General features: G+C 40.6%; 1 protein-coding gene across 1 annotated transcript in view; it reads left to right on the top strand.

The window, feature by feature from the left end:
- The window catches only part of loxhd1a (lipoxygenase homology PLAT domains 1a), a 30,391-nt gene extending 9,876 nt beyond the window's left edge, over nt 1-20,515 (top strand). The window contains exons 8-41 of the mRNA XM_051411684.1: nt 243-493; nt 572-707; nt 914-1,074; nt 1,158-1,244; nt 1,518-1,653; nt 1,819-1,973; nt 2,063-2,223; nt 3,543-3,619; nt 3,728-3,924; nt 4,020-4,212; nt 4,330-4,490; nt 4,580-4,913; nt 5,059-5,210; nt 6,125-6,258; nt 6,693-6,841; nt 6,968-7,072; nt 7,162-7,290; nt 7,388-7,555; nt 7,661-7,842; nt 7,974-8,090; nt 8,926-9,088; nt 9,391-9,545; nt 9,683-9,892; nt 10,783-10,906; nt 11,035-11,243; nt 11,373-11,558; nt 12,300-12,427; nt 12,527-12,644; nt 15,005-15,182; nt 17,206-17,391; nt 17,754-17,924; nt 18,696-18,834; nt 19,131-19,286; nt 19,410-20,515. Coding sequence (XP_051267644.1) covers nt 243-493; nt 572-707; nt 914-1,074; nt 1,158-1,244; nt 1,518-1,653; nt 1,819-1,973; nt 2,063-2,223; nt 3,543-3,619; nt 3,728-3,924; nt 4,020-4,212; nt 4,330-4,490; nt 4,580-4,913; nt 5,059-5,210; nt 6,125-6,258; nt 6,693-6,841; nt 6,968-7,072; nt 7,162-7,290; nt 7,388-7,555; nt 7,661-7,842; nt 7,974-8,090; nt 8,926-9,088; nt 9,391-9,545; nt 9,683-9,892; nt 10,783-10,906; nt 11,035-11,243; nt 11,373-11,558; nt 12,300-12,427; nt 12,527-12,644; nt 15,005-15,182; nt 17,206-17,391; nt 17,754-17,924; nt 18,696-18,834; nt 19,131-19,286; nt 19,410-19,890 — 5,789 coding nt within the window. The 3' untranslated portion in view covers nt 19,891-20,515. The remainder of the gene's footprint in view (nt 1-242; nt 494-571; nt 708-913; nt 1,075-1,157; nt 1,245-1,517; nt 1,654-1,818; nt 1,974-2,062; nt 2,224-3,542; nt 3,620-3,727; nt 3,925-4,019; nt 4,213-4,329; nt 4,491-4,579; nt 4,914-5,058; nt 5,211-6,124; nt 6,259-6,692; nt 6,842-6,967; nt 7,073-7,161; nt 7,291-7,387; nt 7,556-7,660; nt 7,843-7,973; nt 8,091-8,925; nt 9,089-9,390; nt 9,546-9,682; nt 9,893-10,782; nt 10,907-11,034; nt 11,244-11,372; nt 11,559-12,299; nt 12,428-12,526; nt 12,645-15,004; nt 15,183-17,205; nt 17,392-17,753; nt 17,925-18,695; nt 18,835-19,130; nt 19,287-19,409) is intronic.
- The last annotated feature ends 331 nt before the right edge of the window (nt 20,516-20,846 follow it).

The raw sequence follows: 20,846 nt of genomic DNA on the forward strand, positions 1-20,846 counted from the left end.
ACATCTCTTTGAACCAAAAATCCCCAACCCATGGAGAACGGTAATGTAAGACATGCTGTCATTGCAGAAAATAATAAAACTTAAATGTATTCTTTTTGGTAACACTGACCAAACAACACCAGACAAAAACTCAAAGGCTATATATGCTGATTTCTTAGAAAAAATTTAATTTGAATTTCATTTTTAAATATTTTAATATATTGTTTAATATATAAATTACCATTTTTCCTGCATCTACTTAGGAATCGTATACAATGTACAAGTGATGACTGGAGATGTGAGGGGTGCAGGCACCAACTCTAAGATCCACATGGTCATGCATGGCACCAAGGGCTTAAAGAACAGCGGCAAAATCTTCCTGGAGGGTGGTGCTTTCGAGCGTGGTCTCATCGACATTTTCAACGTGGAGATTTGCGAACTGATCAGCCCACTCAGCAGGGTCACCATCGGGCACGACAATGGGGCTGTGGGTGCTGGATGGTACTGTGAAAAGGTACTTCACGTCTGTTTTTGGTAACAGAGTGATTCTCAAAGTTTTCATTCACAAAACAAGCATCCATTTCCCTTCTAGGTGGTGATATACTGTCCGTTCACGGGCACTGAGCAGACGTTTCCATGCGGGATGTGGCTGGACGAGGACGAGGGGGATGGACTGATTGAGAGGGAGCTGTACGAGATGGTTTCCCTCAGGCAGAAAAAACAGAAGAGTGGGTGGCTTCATTCAACTTCCAGATCTCTGCTCAGTGAAAGAAAAGCAAATCACACATATTCTGTTTTCTGAAAAATTATTTTAAGTTTTATTGAATTATACCTGATTCTGGGAACATATTGGCTTCTGATTAAGATAATTTTGAATGGTTAAAAAACTAGGCTCCCTTACATTAGTATCGAATCTAATCTTCTTCTACCTCAGAGTTCCCATGGTCCCTGTGGATTTGGACATCGGATGTGAAGGGGGCAGGGACAGATGCCCAGGTGTTTCTGCAGATCTATGGAGAGAAGGGCAAGTCTGATGAGATCAAACTGGAAAACAACTCAGACAGTTTTGAACAGGCCCAGCTTGATAAATTTGTGGTAAGCCCTGGATCGTCTGCTAAACTGAGCGTATTACAGCTTTTTCCACTGTGTTCTCACTACATTTTTTGGGATCACTGTAGATTGAAATGCCAGACATAGGAAGACTGCTGAAACTGCGCATCTGGCATGAGAAGAGACACCCATTCTCTGGCTGGCACTTGGCAAGGGTGAGACCCGTTGCTCTGTCTGTCTGACTTGTCAACTTGTCAAAAGTCTGTTGTATTATGTCCCCTCTTAGCACTAAGTAACCTGAATTAGAGTTTAATCTTGCACCTGATCTCAAAAATAGAGAAGAAAGACACTGTGTAAATGAAGCTGCAATGCAAAAGGTTTCACAGGAAGAAAATCAAACCTTTGCAGTCTTCATTTGTCTAAAGGTTAGATCACAAACCAGAACATGACGTTGTGTAATGACACATGAGGTCTGTGATTTTCTGTAGGTCACTTTGCTTAAGACCCTGACGATGGAGAAATATTCTTTCCAATGCGGCCGTTGGCTGGACATCAATGAAGACGACAATGAGATCACCAGGGAGCTTCCAGCTACTGGGGCGTTAATCGATGAGCCGCTGCTCTGTAAGAAAAACATGGCAATTTGCTCAGTTAATCCTCAATACACTCACGTTTTTTAATGGAAAGTCACTGCAAATATTCAAAGTCAATGTTAACAGTCAGTAGTATCAAGTACATTTACAATGATCACGACATAATGTGAGTGTCCTTGTCTGTTTCCTTTTTCAGTGATAAAGTATCGTGTTACCATATGCACAGGCAACGTCAGCGGCAGTGGTACTGATGCCAGCGTCTTCCTCAATATTATCGGTGACCTGGGCGACACAGGGGAGCGACTCATGATTATGAGCAAAAATAACGTGAACAAATTTGAAAAAGGCAATGTGAGTACATCATTACCACACAACAAAAGCAGATAATGAATAATGCTGCACTGCAAGCAAGAACCGGTGTTCTCTCTGTCTTCTCTCAGCATGATGAGTTCCTCATTGAGGCCGTGTACTTGGGCCAGGTGCACAGAGTGCGAGTTGGTCATGATGGCCGCGGTGGGGGCTGCGGTTGGTTCCTTGATAAGGTGATGGTCAGGGAGGAGGGCCAGCCAGAGACTATGGCCATTGAGTTCCCCTGTTTCAGGCAAGGCAATAATACTTTACTTGTGACTTAAAGGAAGAGTTTGACATTTTGGGAAGTACAGTCATGTGCTTTAATCACTCTCTGTTAGCTTAGCTTAGCTAAAGACTGGAAGAAGGGGGAAACAGCAAGCCTGGCTCCAAAGGTAAAAAATGCACTTATCAGCACCTCTTAAGTTCTCTAATCAGAATGATACATCTTGTTTGTTAAATTAAAATGTGTGGTTTTGCAGGGTGTTTTGTGCCAGAATGTTTGTTGGTGTAGTCACCGGCTGTGAGCCTGGCTTGCCAAAGACCGTCCGAAGTAAAGGAAATTGTCATTTTCTTCGTACAGATTAAACAAAATTAGATGTTATTGGCAGGCAGATTTCTTAAACTTTGGACACAACTTCTTGCTTCCAGTCTTTGTGCCAAGCCAAGATAACCTGCTGCCGACTGTAGCTTCTTATTTACTATACAGACATAAGAGTGGTATCAGTATTGTCATCTAACTCTAAGAAAGCGTAGAAGGGAATTCCCCAAAATGTCTGACTATTTCTATAAAGGAGAAAATGTCTGTATGTTTAATGCACAATTTCATATCCTTTTTAAAACTGCTCTATAACTCACCAAAATACCAACCAGCTGGACAAAATTGTCCAAACAGCCATAAAAGCCTCCTAAATTGGCCGCGCTTATGTTCACTAGTTCTCCAGTGGCGTGTGTTTAAGTCGTTAGGCAGCTGATGGATGAGTTTGCCACTACAAATAGGCACTAAATGCACAGTGGTCAGCCAGCTCTCTCCTGCAGTAACTCGAGCCAAACCGCAAGGCTGAGGTGCAATGTTACATCTGGAAAGAGGCTCTTCCTGTCTGTCTGTCTGTCCTATAAAAAAAAGTGAAATGCAAAACAATGTTTTGAGTGTTTTGTGTTACTTGTACTGGTTGTGTTCAGATTTATTTTTTTGCCCCAGATTAATTGCATTCATCTTGAGGCGAATGGTGATTTAATTTCCTCAAGCTTAAGCTGCTAAACATGTTTAGTTGTTTAAAATAGGAGCTCATACATTAGATAAGAACTTGGAAAATGTAATTGTTATAATGCTCCAATGTATTTTAATGTTTGGGACTTCACATTTCTCCCCTATTCCTTGTGTAAACTGAATATTTCCATGTTTTTACCTTCTGGTCCAGAAGAATAGTTTCTTGAATTTGGGAGATTTTGTCAATCTCGCCATTCTGCCAGAATAAATAAATTAAGAACATTTTATCTTCTTTCAAGTTTGACCTCATCCTTTGTTGTACTGATCTAGGATTAAATTTATCTCTGTGTGTTTTTCTTCAGGTGGTTGGACCGTAATGAGGATGATGGACAGATTGTACGTGAGCTAGTTCCAGCTGGAGACGGCCTGCGTCTCTTCAGTGAGTGCATAAAGAACACTTTACAGCAAAAATAGGCTAAACAAATGAATGCTTTTAATGCTTGTATAATCACTTTATGTATAAAGTAATAATTTCCATCCTCCTTAGATGTCGGCTACCACATAGCTATCAAGACAGGCAGTGTGAATGGGGCCAGCTCGGACTCCAGGGTGTTTGTCAAGCTGTATGGGGAGAAGGGTGACACCAACAAGACGATACTGGCAGTTTCCGACAACGACCTCAGGAACTACTTTGAGACGGGACGCACTGACATCTTTATCCTGGACACCTTTGACATTGGACAGGCAAGTTCTTCAGGCATGTATACACTTTACACTACACAGAGTTTAAGGATGTTTCCTAATTCTGTTTTATCCTCTTATGTCCTCTGTGTTTACAGATCAACCGTCTCCTGATTGGTCACACTAATGAGGGCTTGCGGGCTGGATGGTTTCTGGACAGTGTGCAGATCTCTGTACCGGTTCATGGGCTGGAGTACATGTTCCCATGCCACCGCTGGCTCTGCAAAGACGAGGCTGATGGGAAAGTGGAGGTTGAGATCTATCCCAGTGAGATCTTGGACATTGAAAAATGTAAATAATGACAACATGAAAAGTACTCCACAGTCAGAATTCATCATTTTAAACAAAAAAGCTGTGATAAAGTGCATTGCTCTGCTCTACATAATCTTTCTTCATGTCATAATACAGTGATCAACTATGAAGTAACAGTGGACACAGGGGACGTGCGTGCAGGTGGCACCAATGCCAATGTCTTCTGTCAAATCTATGGCGATGAAGGAAAAACTGAAGTTCTCGCTCTTAAGAGTCGCTCCAACAACTTTGAGCGTGGCACCACTGAGATCTTCAAGGTCTGTATAAAAGCCTGTGTTGTCTTATGTCGACGTATGTAGGAGATTTAAGTTGCTGGTTTGACCACTGTTTCATAACTACATCCCAGATCGAGGCTCTAGATGTCGGTAAGATCTACAAGATACGCATCTACCACGATGGGAAGGGTATCGGAGATGGCTGGTACCTGGAGACAGTGGACATCAAGCGGCAGACCATGGCTATGGTGCAGGTTGAGGTGAAGAAGGAGGAACCCAAGAAAGACAAGAAGAAGGACAAGAAAAAGAAGAAGAAAGAAGAAGAGGAGGAGGTGGAGTTCGTTGAGGTGCTGCAGGAAGTTGTGGAGACATTTAATTTCCCCTGTAACCGCTGGCTGGCCAGGGATGAGGAAGATGGGGAGATTGTGGTTGAGCTGCTGACTGAGGACAATGAAGACCTGGAGGGTATATAGAGCATGAATGTAATGTGTTGAACCACGGTTATTTGCTTCCACAGGCTAGTTGTTTTAATTGTGACATTTTGATTTAAGGCAAATGTCATTAGGTGCAATATTGAAATGTCACTAATCTGACTGTGTTTTCCTCTCAGTGAACTCATATGAGGTTCATGTGTTTACCGGGACTATGTGGGGTGCGGGGACTGATGCCAATGTTTACATCGATATCTATGGAGAGATTGGGGACACGGGAGAGAGACGGCTCAGGAAGTCAAACAACCTGAACAAATTTGAGAAAGGCCAGGTAGGCTTTGTTTTCTTTCAGTTCTAGATGTAATAAGATAAATACTCAGTTTCTTGCAGAGACTTTGATGACAAGATTCATATCACTCTCATATCTGTTAAATATGAGGCTAGAGCCAGGAGACGCTTAACTTAGCTTAACATAAAGAGTGGCTCAAATCTTGGTCCAAAGGTCAAAAAACCTGTAAAGTGTCAATTTGTGAGCATTAGAGGTGCTGGTAGGTGGCCTCATTAACCTTTGGAAAGAGCTAGACTAGCTGTTTCTCCCTGTTTCCAGTCCTTATACCAACCTAACTGTCTCCTGGCTGTACCTTCACATGTAACAGACAGACGACAGTGGTATCAATCCTCTCATCTAACTCTTGGCAATAAAGCAATTCAGCCTATTTCCTTTAACTGTCTTATTATCTCTGTGACTTGTCATCCTTGACCTCAGAATACAGAAAGCTTAAAATAACTGCAACCTCTCAATATGCTCACACTTCTCGTCTGCTTTTTATATTGATCTGGGTACCACTGAGTGGTGCCAGGGAGCTGATTAGGGGCCCTGCCAAATGCCAGAGATTATATTTGTTGTCATGTATTTATTTATTGAGCACAGAATTTCTAGTACTGCCCATGATTGTGCAACTTAACTGAGTACCTGACATATTACAGCAACTTCTCTTCAAGCTTCCTTCTTCCACTGTTGGTCATAATGTATATTTGTTTGACCTGGTGTGTTCTACATGCTCATGATTTTTATCAATGATACTGCTTCCTGGATATGTTTCTGTTGTTAAACAAATGTAGGATAGAGCCTTGCAGGTTAAATACAGATCAAATAAATAAGTAATGAGGTTCTCATGGACTGCTAATCTAAGACCTGTGACATTTCTTGACCCTTTGTCGCTGCCTTGTTCACGTGTGACCTAGGAGGATGTTTTCAACATCACAGCAGTCGACCTGGGGATGCTGAAGAAACTGAGGATCCGACATGACAACAGCCAGGCCGGTGCTGGCTGGTTTTTGGACAGAGTGGAAATTGTAGACAACAAAGATGACAGCACGTAAGTTATGATGATGATCTATCAGCACTTTAATTCAGATGTGTAACTGCATCTTCATCCAAATCCCTTGAACAATTTACTACAAACAAAAATGTGCATCATTTATTTCAGAGATAAGTTATTTACATCTTGCTGAGTCATTTCTAGACAACAAATCAATGCCACAGGTTTCACAAAACAACATCATCCTTTAGAACCGTTACACATAAAATGTATGTAGAGCGCCACTTGGTGGTGTGAAATGGTACTCTGTTTAAGTGACTGCCCGTCTGTATAGACTTAGGATCAATCTAAATAGAGATGGCCTTTTTTGGAGCATTATTTTTGCACATGGTAATATTTGACAGTCCTAAACAGAGACTAAACTAAGATTACTGTATTGTTACTATGCAGATTGGACACTGCACAATATATATATATATATTGTGTTTTAGGTACTTTTTCCCTTGTAAACGCTGGCTGGCTATTGATGAGGATGATGGACAGCTTGCCAGGGAACTGGTTCCTGTGGATGAGGCCTTTATGAGGAAAGGGGATGATGATGAGGAAGACTCTGAAGCCACACTTGGTCTGGAGCAGAAAGGTGAGAGCACTATTATGGCTGCCCTGAGAAGGACAGAAATACTGTGCTGAAGAATCAAACTGATCTTTCGAAGGAGACATTAAGCTTGTTTAATGTTTAATTTATTTTGGTTTCTTTTTATTACAGCCATGTCAACAACATACACAATTAGGATAAAAACTGGTGACAAAAAGTACGCAGGAACTGATGCTAATGTCTTTATGATCCTGTACGGCATCAAGGATGACACAGGTAATCCTTCAGACTGTCACACCGCATTTATATCTGTGTGCATCAGGTATTTAAATCATTCAATTTCTCTGTGATGTGCATATCTACAGGGATAATTAACCTGAAGGCTTCAAAGACTCATAAGAATAAGTTTGAGCAGGGTATGACCGATGAGTTCATTGTGGAAGCTGTGGACATCGGACCACTAAAGAAGCTTCGTATTGGACACGACAACTGTGGTACAGTAGGACAGACTCCCTGCCTTCGCAGTGAATGATAGCAATTAGTCAGAATACAGATCCATATGTGATCAAGATAATTTGTGTAAATTTTAAGGAGGAGGATCAGCAGGTTGGTTCCTTGACTGGGTGGAGATTGATGCCCCGTCTCTTGGACAAAAACTACGCTTCCCCTGTGGTCGCTGGTTGGATAAAGGGGAGGATGACGGGGCCATTATCAGGGACCTTTTCCCAAATTCTCTTCAGACGGAGCTTTACACACCATGTAAACCCCACTGAGACACTGCACAACAGTCTATACATCACACTTGAAGAAATATATTTGCCATTTGATGCACTTAACTGGTTGTATTTGTTTTTTACTTTGCAGTCGTTCCTTATGAGATTAAAATCTTTACGACTGACGTGTTTGGAGCTGGCACAGATGCAGATGTCTTTATTGTTTTGTACGGGCGAAATGCAGTTTGCACCCAGCAGAAGTCTCTCTGTGTCAACAAGAGGGAGAGGAGGATGTACTTTGAGAGAGGAGTTGAGGACATGTTTATTGTTGAGGTACAATAACAGTTTATAGCCATAAGTAGAATCAGTGCATTCATCAAGCTCTTGGGACCAGTGGAGAACAACAAGGCCATCAGTGTATTACTGCATTGTTCATTTAGTGATGTTTCTGCTTTTCTGTGCAGCTAGAAGATGTGGGGGATGTAATTGAGAAGATCCGCATCGGTCATGACAACCGCGGGGTCAACCCAGGCTGGCATCTGGACAGAGTGGAGATCAGACGTCTGCTCAGGAAGGGAAAGGTACTGCCTACAGAGGTGGAGGAAGTACTCAGATCCTTTACTTTAGTAGCAATTCTGCTAAATAAAAATACTTTATTACAAGTTCCTGCATTGAAAATGTCACTTGTGTTAACTTACATATTATTAGCAAAATGAAGTGTCAAAAGTAGAAGTATTCAGGAGAATGTGAGTGTTAACTTACAGTTGTAGTGACTTGGGCTAATTTTAACTAACTATATACTTTAATCTATAACAGTGCATCATATTTTCAAAAATTATGTTATGTTTTGGATACTAAATCTTAATCTGTTAAGTAACTAGAGACTAAAGCTGTTAAATAATTAAAAGTAAAATATTTGCCTCTGAACTGTAGAGGAGTAGAAGTATAAAGTAGCATTAAAGGTGAAAAACCAAGCACAGAATTCAAGTACAAGTACCTCAAAATGATACTTTAGTGCAGTAGTACAAGTAACCAACCCACCACCAGACAGATGAGTGATTACACCACCACATCATAAACATCAGGTCATCTCAAAAGCTTCAGACTTACAACTGATAAAGATTTCAGTATCTATATCCTAATGCTTAATAAACAACATATAAATTTTTATTCAATGTAGAGCACTTATAGTTAGTTTATTGTTATTTGTGACACAAGAGCATCATTTTTGGTCAGTAGGTGGAGATGTTCTCTTCACAGATAGATGAGGGTAATCCAGCACTGTCACATACTGAGCCGAGGCTCAGACACAGACAAGACACTGTGTTCACTGATTCTCTTGATTCTCCTCTAAGGCACACCTCCCCCTTCTCTCTCTCTCTCTCTCTCTCTCTCTCTCTCTCTCTCTCTCTGTAGGGTTCAGAGACTGTCATCTTCCCATGTGAGCGCTGGCTCGCCAAGTCCGAGGACGATGGAGAAACAGTGACAGAGCTGGTGCCTTCTGACATCATCACTGAGAAACTTTCACGTGACGGAAACCTGAAAGTCACTGAGGTCGAGGTGGAAGATGCCCTGGAGAGTACGTCAACATACACAGACATACACAGACAAACACAGACAAACAATGCATTCAATTACATTTATACCCACAAACATGCAGGGATATCTGCAGGATTTGTCTCCCTGTTGTGTCCTGTTTTTTCCCACTTTTCTGAGCATTAGTTTGGAAACTAGAAAGATTTTTCCCTGAATGAATCTCTGTTATATCAGTGGCCTCAAACCGTGATGGAAAATTGCTTTCTTTTCACTCTAAAATCTGCCAATTGTCTCAAACCGATCCCCTGTGTGCTTGTTTGTGATCGTCATCCATCCCCGCTACAGCTCACACATACAAAGTGTCAGTGATGACAGGTGATGTGTATGGAGCTGGCACTGACGCCAACGTCTTCCTCACGATTTACGGGGACCTGGGGGACACTGGGGAGAGGAAGCTCAGCAAGTCGGAGACAAACAGCAACAAGTTTGAACGAGGATCTGTAAGAAAGCACACATATTTTCATCATCTGTACTGTACTCTGGAAACTGAAATTACCACAAATATATCAAAAGAAAAAGTACAAATTGCATAATTATAGTATTTTATTTCACCAGTGGTCACATTTTATCTCCCCAGGTGGATAAGTTCACTATAGAGGCCGTCGACCTAGGACAGGTTTTCCGGATTAAAATCCGCCATGATAACAGTTTGGTGAGTGCCGACTGGTACTTGGACCAGGTGGAGGTGGTTGACGAGGATACGGAGGAGGTCTTTCTCTTCTTATGTGAACGTTGGTTGTCCAGGAAGAGGGAGGACCGGCGCATTGAGAGATTCTTCTATGTCAAGGTAGATATCTCTGAGTAGGTAGATGTTAATATACAGCTGTAGAAAGGAGAATAAAGCATAAGGCACCTTTAAAATTGAAACACTATAATGGTCTCATGATATCAATATGACATACTTTGATTTATGTCCTGAGGAAGATTGATTATCCTAGATTTTAGATTTAGCATGTAATGTTTACCATGTTCACCATCTTGCTTTACTGTCTTAGCATACTAACATTTATAATAACCACTAAAAACAGAGTACAGCTGAAGCTAATAGGAATGTCATTAATATTGCAGGAATTTGGTCACAAACCAAATACTGGGCAAATTCTGATGGGCAGGTGGCACTACATTAAAAGTCAGAGCATCACCAAAGTCATTAGGATTCATCCTATGGGCACCATGGATATCTGTAATACATTTCATAGCAATCCACCCAATAGTTGTTGAGATACATCAGTTTGGACCAAAGTGGTGGACCAAGAACATCTTGCCTTTCCAGAAAGAATATCCTGGTTACCCAATCCTCAGCCCTCACTTTGAACATTTGTAATTAGACAAGCTTTACTCAAAAAAAGTGTCACTGTTCCCAGTGAAGTCAGTGAATTATCATAACTAATCTTACTAAAACTAATGTATTATTTTAAAATTCTGATTTATTTAAATTAAATGTACCCTTATCACCTTCACTTTCCAAATAAAATATATAACTGCAACTATCTGCATAGCCAACACTAGGGGTATATTAAGTGCAATTATACTGCATAATGTTTTATTGGATACATTGCTGCCAAATTAATTCTATATTAATGTAATTATGTATATGTATGTAATTAATTGTGTTTCTATAGATTTTAGCATGTATCGGTGTTTGTCTGCATCACTGCGTTTGTTGTGTTCTTTCAGGGTTATGAAGGAGTTAGAGAGAGCCTTAACAGTAAAAAGAACTCAGCCCTGACACTGAAGAGTGTTGACAGTAACATGAACAAAAAGAACAAGAAGAAGAAGGAGGAAGAAATTGAGCTCCCGAGTAAGAAAACTCACAAATCTTCAGAACTGCATTCATCTTCTGCTCTGTGAATGTTTGTCCTTAATATTCTAATTTTACATCTTTACATAATCTCATGAATGAATAAGTGTCGTGCTCTTCCTGTGCAGTCATACCATACCACATCACCATCTGCACTGGACTGGAGCGCGATGCGAGCACCACCAGCAGGGCTTATGTGATCATTGTCGGGTCCAATCACACCCAGACAGACAGGCTGTGGCTGGACCTGTTGGACGGGAAGCAAGGCTTTGAGGCCGGCTCTCTGGAGAGCTTTGAGTGCCGCGGTTCAGACGTGGAGGAGATCAAAAAGGTCGAGGTGAGGGAGGGGGGGAGCTTTCAGAGTTTCAGTGACGATTGTGCACTCTCATGCATCCACGCACACATGAACACTCATGAAAAATACACCCACGTTGCTTGAAGTGATTGTTTCTCTCCCTCCCTGCAGCTCGGCCATGATGGGGCCACTCCTGAGAGCTGCTGGCTGGTTGATGAGCTCTCTGTTGCTGTGCCAACCAAAGGGGTCAAATATATCTTTGCTTGTAAGTGCTGGCTGGCCAAAGATCGAGGAGATGGTTTGACTTCTAGAGTATTCAACGTGTTGGATGCAGAGGCCATTTCCATCTCCCAGAAGGTATGCAAATGTGAACAAATTAATGCAAAGCACAGTCATATGGCAGAGGACATAAAATCAGTTACAGCTAAATTACCACAACAGAATAGTGATGAATCAATTTCCAATTAATACTTTAAAATCTGGTATTTCTCCTGGTTTAGATGGGATTTTAAGACATTTTTGAGTACATTAACAGACCCCTTCCAGCTTGTTACAAATATTCAGATAGATTTGAGATGGGAAAGGTGCAAGTGCCTTACATTTTCCCTTATCTAAAAAAATGGAGATCCTTAACATGATTGTGGTATGACACTAGAATCTTATCTTAATGTACTGCCACTAGAATTACATAACAACATTATTGATATACATGCATTTATTGAAAGTAGATTTATTGGTGAAGGTATTAGACATCTCTAGAAAATTTGTGATTTTTATGAAAATGAAAATTTTCTAGGGCTTATCCTAACTGATTTTTAGAAAGTCTTGTACACAGTGTTAGATGGGATTATGTCTGTAAATGTGTGGAGCCCTTTTACCTTGGTCGCCCTTAAATAAATTGGGTGAAAGTTACATACAATAATACTGGGTATCAGATAGGGTTGTTACCTTATAATTGCTAAACATATAATTGTATGTATATTGTTCATCCGCTGCAAGAGAATTTTAAATCCCTGTCTAGTGATGTTTTAGAGGTAAAACTGCTTGTGAGAGATAAAGAAAACATAGTGAGTAAAATGTCAAATATTTTCATGTCAGATTATTTACGAGGTGACCGTAGTAACGGGAGATGTGCAGAACGCAGGAACAGACACCCTGATCTATATGTCTGTGTTTGGAGCCAATGGCAGCACAGAGGAGATGCTGCTGCAGAAGAACGAGGACAGGTAGCCAAACATGGACATCAGAAGCAACATCAGAATAAAGAAACTGTTTCATTATGCTGCACATTATCATTTTTGTGTTGTTTGTGTGGGGGATAACAGGTTTGAGCGCGGTCAGGAAGACACTTTCAACATGGAGATCGATGACATTGCCCCACTGAGGAAAATGAGGCTTCGTATCGATGGCTCCGGCAGTCGACCTGACTGGTTTCTGGATAAGGTCAGTTAACCTTAAAGGGGAACTCCTGCAAATCAAAGTGTGTTTACAGGTCTTGGCGAACTTAGAGCCAAGACAGATAGAAATGTGTTGAGAAGAAGTTTACATGCAAGATAACTGTCAAAGATCACAACAAAAGGAAATCTTTAAGCAGGTTTTAGTCTCCAGAATAAAGCTCAGTTTTCTTTTTCTGTTCTTGTCAAGAGTTAATTGGCTATGAAGAAGAAACTGCAGATCTCATCCATAAAACATAAAACCAGGAGCATAAAAAGCAGGACAGCAACTTCTAGCTGCTCCCAAAGTCAATAGTACAACGCAGTCACAGGTTTGTGTTTTTTACCCAGGCATCATATGCTGTAGGTCACAGGATCATCAATCTATTATATCACACAGACAAATACACACACACATCTATTCCTGCCTGCAGGAGAATGGTCAATGATTCACCCACCCACAAAGACACAGACACAAACACACACACATACACAGCAGGACCCAGAGTTCCTGGAGTGAGCATATTGACCCATTTATTCACCATGCTGTTGTTGCTGGCATCACACACATACAGTACACACACACTCACAATAATAAAGTAATGAAAGCAGTGTGTTTCTGTATTCTGTTGATTGAGACATTTCATTTTAAATCTCCTGCTAGTGCAAATATCACACATTTTTAATTCGCAGTCCAGCAATATAATCGACTGCATTAATATACATTGTTTCCTAAAATGGTTCAGTACTTTTTTCTATTCGGCTGACCCTGTGAGGACAACATCACTGCTCACCTCCAAATTCAGTCTGATGTCTCAGGGCAAATGCTTTGATGAAATAGAACACATTTCCTATGCAAATGTCTTCTCTGGTAAAGGCACCATGCCTGCAGAGCAGCAGAGCAGTCAGGAACAATACCAAGCCCTGTCCGTCCGTGCCTGGGACTCAGCAGCCGCGAACATCTCCTTGACTTGACCCTGCACAGAGCCTTGTGTGTTCAGCATCACAAGCAGATGTGCTGCCTTTATGGATTGCTGGGTCTGTGTATTGAAATGGACACAACAGTGCACCAGGCGAACTGCCAGCATAGTAATCTGCCCAAATAAATATGCAGAGTGGAGAGCTAATACGAGTGCGGCTTGCCTGAGCCGAGTCTTTGCCTAGTAATGAAATGTTTCCCAGGACTAGTGATCAGACATCTTGGAGGAAGCAGGGTTTGTGTACATACAGGTGACACAGTAGTGTCTATAATATGACATGGATGGCTCATCACTTATTCATATACGTATATTGTTTTGAGCCTTGCTAATGTCATAGCTCTAGGATGGTAATGTCTACTATTTTGGTTCATACTGAAATCGCTCAGCAAATATTTGATGTATTTTTATTTTTTTTTACATTCATGGTCCCCAGAGATTGAATCCTACTGACTTTGGTGATCCACTGATTTTTCCTGTAGCGCCACCATGAGGTCAGCATCTGTGGTTTTAAGTTAAATGTTTCACTGACTATTGGATTGCCATGAAATCTGGTACAAGCATTCATGCCCCCCAGGATACATTGCAATAACTTTGTAATAACTGTTGATCAGTTACCTTTTTTTAAAATTTTTAAATTGTGCAATACTTCCTCAGCAAAATCTTCCTATTCCAGCACACTAAACTCATGGTGAATGCATTATACCTGCTGAAAATTTGAATGTTAGCATGCTGATATTAGGATTTAGCACAACGCAGCACAGAGTACAACCTCATCAAGCCACTAGCATTGGTTGTAGACTCTTAGTCCACATTATACCAGAATAAATTGTTAAATTTGCCCTTTCTGGCACTGGTTGAATATTGTTGTTAGGATTGGATCCATATTTATTCAAGACAACACTTAGGTTGATATAATGGCAAAAATGGAATATAATATTCATAGGTATGTTTTCATTAAGAATTGTTATGTTTTTGTTACCTCAGAATGAGCCGTACAAATCCTGTGGGTTAACTTCCATGGAGTCCGCTATGTTTCTAGAGTAGCTCAGAACGGACAAACACTGGCTCTGGATAGGGCCTTCTGTGTTTTTTTGCGTCCACCATAGTGTCTCCTTTGTGCTTGTGGAAGGGGAGGGTGAAGCGATCTGCAACTACACCGCTGGATGGCACTAAATCTTTCTCACTTTAATCTTTGCAATACACCTTAAGAACAGTTATTATAATTGTTAAGTCTAAGTTAGAAAAGTGTGTTTCCATACACTTTTGATGTCATACTCCTGTGAATTTTTGTGCTTTGAATGTGACCATGGATCTTAAAAACCAATGTCAGGATTGTGACATTTAAAGTGACTGTGATATTATACTTGAAGAGTTAATTCTGTGTATCCAGGTGATCACTCGTAACCTGACCACAGAGGAGCTGTCCGTGTTCACTTACGAGGAGTGGCTGTCCAGGACACGTGGACCCAAGAGAACCATGATCTGCGAGATGGGTGCTGTGGTGGACGAGGAGATGATGGTGGAGCTCACCACCTATATCATCCAGGTCAAAACCAGTGATGTTGCAGGTAAGTCTTCAACCCATGTCAGCTGCTGTCAGTAATATTTAATTTAGTTTATTGAGTTGTCCCATCCAAAACATGTTTTCACACACCTTTCTGACATAACAAGAGTTCAGACAAGAATGTGCATATTAGTACATGGCAGTGATTGCAAACATTTATGTGAAATTTATGCATATGCTTAATGTATGTCTATACCAAACCTATAACCTTTCTGGCTTGTGAGCCCTTAAAACAAAGCATGGTTCACTTGTGACTTGTCACCACAATTTGCATATGTCATATGCATGTTTGTTTTTTATTTTTTATACTTTTTTGCAGTCTGCATATATGACATTATTCAGTAAAAAGCAAAGATTAAGAAAAAGTAAGTAAATATAAACACTTCTTGTGCAGCAAAACTGTTCTGCTTTCCTCTGCTGTAAATCTTCTTGGTTGGAAAGCACAGATCTAAAGGGTCTCAGTAATATCAAGTCAAATATATTTCTAGCATTTACACCAGAAAAAGAAGGGAACCATGGATGGACATTTGAGGAACACCTTTTATGTTAACATTTTGATCCTGTGAAGCGCAGGAACTGAAGAGTTCAATCCTAATACAAACATTATTTATCAAGCCATCCATCCATCCATCATGCATCCATCTGTGTCAGCGTCAGGTCAAGTCCAGGGACACTCAGAGGGAGAAGAGCAGCTCAGACATCAGTAATATTCTCTGCTTGGTATTGTGGACCTCTCAGATCAGTGAACTCCTCACCCTGTAACGCCAAATTAGTACTACAACCTTGTAGTGGCTATTTATAATCTGTAATCTCATTCTTTCACATCACTATCCAAAGCTCAAGGCTGAGATAGATATGTTACATAGATCCTCATCCTAGTTTGACCTGTGCAGATGTTTGTGTTTTTCCAGGAGGAGCAAAGGTGGAATATTTCATGTTTGACTCCAACACTATAATGAGAGAAATCCTCTTCAGAAACCCTCCACGCGGCTATGCTCCCTCTTTTCTTCATGCAGTATTTTCTGTAGCTCAGTGCCGCTGCTGATCAATACGATAGCGTGGCGAGAAGTCTGAGCCGACTTCAAAGGACTGTTCTCTGCCCTTGGCAGTTACTGAAGCTAAGATGTAGCCCTGCACCACCACTGAGGCTCTGGGAGGAATAATGAGCCTGGCTGATAGACACACACACACACACACACACACACATACAGGGACACATATATTACAACATTACATAGGCAATGCTGCGCATAAGGTAATGGTCTCCTTTGGGATCATTGTGGGGGGGATTTGCATGTATAGTGTGAAGCACTGAATGTCAAGTATGTATATGCATAAAGGGAGGTATGTGAAAAGAAAATAATAATTGAAAGGTAACAGAAACATAAAATGCAATTCTTAAAGGTCCAGTGTGTAACATTTATTAAGATCTATGGGCAGAAATTGGATATAGGCTAATATTCATAGGTATATTTATTTACACACTTGACCTTTAAAGTAACTTCAAAAAACTACAGGGGTCTTAATTAAAACGGAATTTCTAGTATCTGTATAGACACATGTAAAACTAGAACACTGAAAACATGCAGCAGACTGAGTGATGTTTGTGCTCATCAATGCCTAATAAACATTCACTTAGTGTCTAACCCACTGTAATGAAATAATAAAGCACAGAGGCATTAGAGATGTGCTGTCTGAGTCAGAGAATGTGACATTGCATGGTGTGGTTGAGTGTTAGCTGATTAGTTTCCTCAGGGCTTTGCAATCTCATTATTTATTTCATTAAATAGTTTAACAAATCCCTGCAATAGTTAGATGCATTGCAGTTTAAAAAGCACTTTTAAATTTAAAATCACCATCACTAAAACCACTGTTCGCAGATGAGCTCAAGTGCCGTTTTTGTAGTTTTGTAGTATTGACCCAAACCAAAGCACCTACAGTATATACATATATATGTATGTATATATATACATATATGCTTACAGTTTGTCACATTGTTGTTGAGTCACTCTCTCCTGTCTCCTCAGGGGCAGGAACTGATGCCAATGTGTGGACCGTCATTTTCGGTGAGAACGGAGACTCAGGGACGCTGGCATTGAAAGAGTGCAACAAGTCCAACAAGTTTGAGCGCAAACAGGTGGACACATTTCACTTCTCCGATATCCTCAGCCTGGGAGAGCTCTCCAAAGTACGAGTCTGGCACGACAACACAGGTCAGCCTTTCCGATAAACAGTCACCCTGCATGGTGGGCTGATTAAATCTGCACCTTCTGTCATGGTGAGATGTGCTATATAGTTTACTTACTAAAATGACATGTTGCAACTTAAATTATTATCCCACAACGTAAGATAAATCGGGCCATGTCTGATTTGGATGAAACCTGAACAGCTGATGGCTTAATGGAGCTGTCGTCCAACGTAAACAACTGCTACATCACTGTCTGGCTTTGAGGAAAACCTGAAGAGCTGACACAGCTTTTTACTCATTGGCCTGAAAGATTGCTGCTTCATCATTCTTGACAGCATTTACTTTTACTTACTGTCTTGTTTTGTTTCCTGATCCCATTACACCCAGGTCTTGCTCCAGGATGGCACTTGGAGTATATTGATGTGAAGGATGAGATCATGGACAAAACATTTCGTTTCCCCTGTGACCGCTGGCTTGCCAAGAATGACGATGATGGCCAAATAATGAGAGAACTGGCCTGTGCTAACAACGACTACTTAGACCTCAACGAGAAGACGAGTAAGGCCAGAACATAAACACATTTTAAAGTTGGATCAGTTAAGACTTTTTTGTCCTGGTTTATTTAGAAAACAACCGTGGTTACTGTGGTAACGGCATGGGCAGTTTAATACTACAGGTCCCAGATTTCCTTAGGCAGCTGCAGCTACTCTGTCAGAAATAGAACAGACGTGTAAACTGGGTTTGACAGTGCAGCCAAACAAACTAACATGGCTTTAATAAAGACGTCTGTCAATAATCTTTTCCCATCATGCCATGATCAAAAGCAATCTGATTTTTAATGCTGCACAAAGGGCGCCTAGTTTTACAAACAACAGCACATTAGATACATTTTTGATGATGGCAGTCAATGCTAACTTCTATATTAATCTGGTATTTTTGTATTAGCAGTAATTTACAGTTTAAAGAAAGTGAACAGTAAACAAAGCAGCTCAAATCAATGAGACAAAATTACGCTGGATTACTTGCTGCATCGTTTCCAGTGCAGGAATGGCGGACTCCACCACTAATAATGAAACTACAACATAGAGAGAAAATTACTGAATGTAAATACAATAAATGGCTGTAGCAGAAGAAATCTAAATCTATTAAAATATCAAAATCAAAATAGTGTTTACTTTCATGAAAATCTTAACTTTTAATTATCCGATATATTTTTGTTCTAAGGCATCTTGTATGCTGTATATTTTGTGTGGAAATGATGCAGTGCATGACCTGTCTGAGTAGAACTGAGACAATTTGCTTTAACTGTCAATGTTTTCTCTCTGAAAGAGTATGAAATTTGTATCACAACTGGAGACACGGATGAAGCCGAAACCAAAGAAAATGCCTGGATTGTACTTGAGGGGAAGAAGGGCCGATCAAAAGAATTTGTAATGGAGAACTCCTCAAAGAAGAAGAGGTTCTTGCGGTAGGTATTTGGTGCAAGATTAATTCAATGAGGTGCAACTTGTTTGCATGAAAAAGCTTAAAGAAATGTGCTTTCTATCCCTCTAATTCTCCCTTTACACTTATTATGATAATCCCACCAGCACCAAGTACTTGAGCTCAGACCAATGCTGCAATCCACTATCATGACATTACACCATCCTGTAGAAAATTCATTCTGACACAGAACTAATTGGCAGTGACATGAATTCAAAGTATGTGGGCCAATTAAAGAGAACAGCTACTAACTCTAACATTCTTATTTCCCTCTCTTTTTAGGGGAAACGTTGACAGGTTTGAATTTTCGTCCAAGAACCTGGGTGACATCGCTGGTATCTGCCTGGGCCACACACCCAAGGATGGAAAGAAAGTAAAGGGGGAGGTTCACTGGCATGTGGAGGAGGTCGTTGTTACTGAAAGGGAACTGGGAAACAAGTAAGTCATCGGTTACTGCTCTGTGATCCACTTCTACATCCATTCAATCTATTTTTCTTTCTACCATACTCATAACATTTGTTGCTAAGTTGAATTCTTTCTTTTCTGCATCTTCACCTCCAGGTACCTCTTCATGTGCAATGCCCTCATCCCTCTCTCTCCAAAGAGGGATGATTTCTTGACCTTTGAATGCACAAAGGCCATCGAGAGCTTTGCCAGTAAAGCTCGAAGCCTGGTGCCCGTCAAGTATGAGATCATCGTCATCACGGGTGATGAGAAGGGAGCAGGTACAGATGCCAATGTTTTCATCACTATCTACGGCTCCAATGGAGATTCAGGCCGTCGGCAGCTGCGACAGAAGTTTCGTAACCTTTTCGAACGTGAGCAGACGGACCGTTTCCTGCTGGAAATGTTGGACATGGGAGAGCTGCAGAAAGTTCGGATAGAGCACGACAACTCTGGCCTGAACCCCGGCTGGCTGCTGGATCGTGTGGAAGTCACTAACACAGCCAATGGTGTCACCACCATCTTCCTCTGTGGGAAGTGGCTGGACATAAAGAGGGCTGACAGGCAGATCGCCAGGGTCCTCCACCCGAAATATTAGAAAAAGTGTTATTTATAAATATTCCCATTGCACAGAGATCTCCCCTCGTGTTTCAAAGTAATGACCAAAGACATTCTGCTATGGCAAGTTTTATATCTCAGGAACTGAGAAACATTTTTACATTCATAGTTTTTTTAAATTATATTGTAGTTCAATATTTAATTGTACCTGGGAATATAGCCAGCAATGAAATACTGTGACAATATCTCCTTTGGTCAGGAAACTGAATGTGCCATTCTTTATAAATTTCATATGTCAGGGATGGTTTGCTCAGTTGCTTTGTTATAATGGAGGTTTTATAAAAGATTAAACTCTTTTGTGATACTCAAAATCCCAGCTTTCAATCTGTCTGATTCACAAAGATTTATCAGCTGGTTCCTCTCTGGTTCATTGCAGCTCTGTGGCGAGTTTTAGCCTACTTAAGCTCATTGTTTTGGTTGCAACTTAACTGTTTACCTTCACCGCTCTCATCAATCTGTTTCCAGCAGCAGACAACTGTTTTCAGTGAAAAAGCTCTGATAAACCCATTGTACACTACCTACTCAGCACCAAACGGCAGACAGGCACAATTAGTAGCAAGTTGTTGAAAACAGTGGACCATAGCTGCTAAAGAGCCACATATTAAAAAAAAAAAAAAAAAAAAAAAAGGAAGGTGAATATTGGACTTATTTTGTGTGTGTGGGGTCTATGAAAAGGCAACTGTCAGCTAGCATGTTTATATGAACAATAATAAAAACCTATTTTATGTTAATAGCTTGTTCTGTTGCCCCCAGTGGCCAAAAAGCAGTCTTTAAGTAAATATGTCAAGATGAATTTGAGAAAAATGTGTATAAATCTATACACAATACATCCTTACAAACATACAGTTTCCACATGATGTACAAGTTAAGCATAAAGAAGGTTGAATGTTTGTATTTTACCTAATAACAGCTTCTTTAAGTGTAACCAGAATAAGA

The sequence above is a fragment of the Dicentrarchus labrax genome, unplaced genomic scaffold (genome assembly GCF_905237075.1).
Source record: "Dicentrarchus labrax unplaced genomic scaffold, dlabrax2021, whole genome shotgun sequence".
NCBI classification, from domain to species: Eukaryota; Metazoa; Chordata; class Actinopteri; family Moronidae; genus Dicentrarchus; species Dicentrarchus labrax.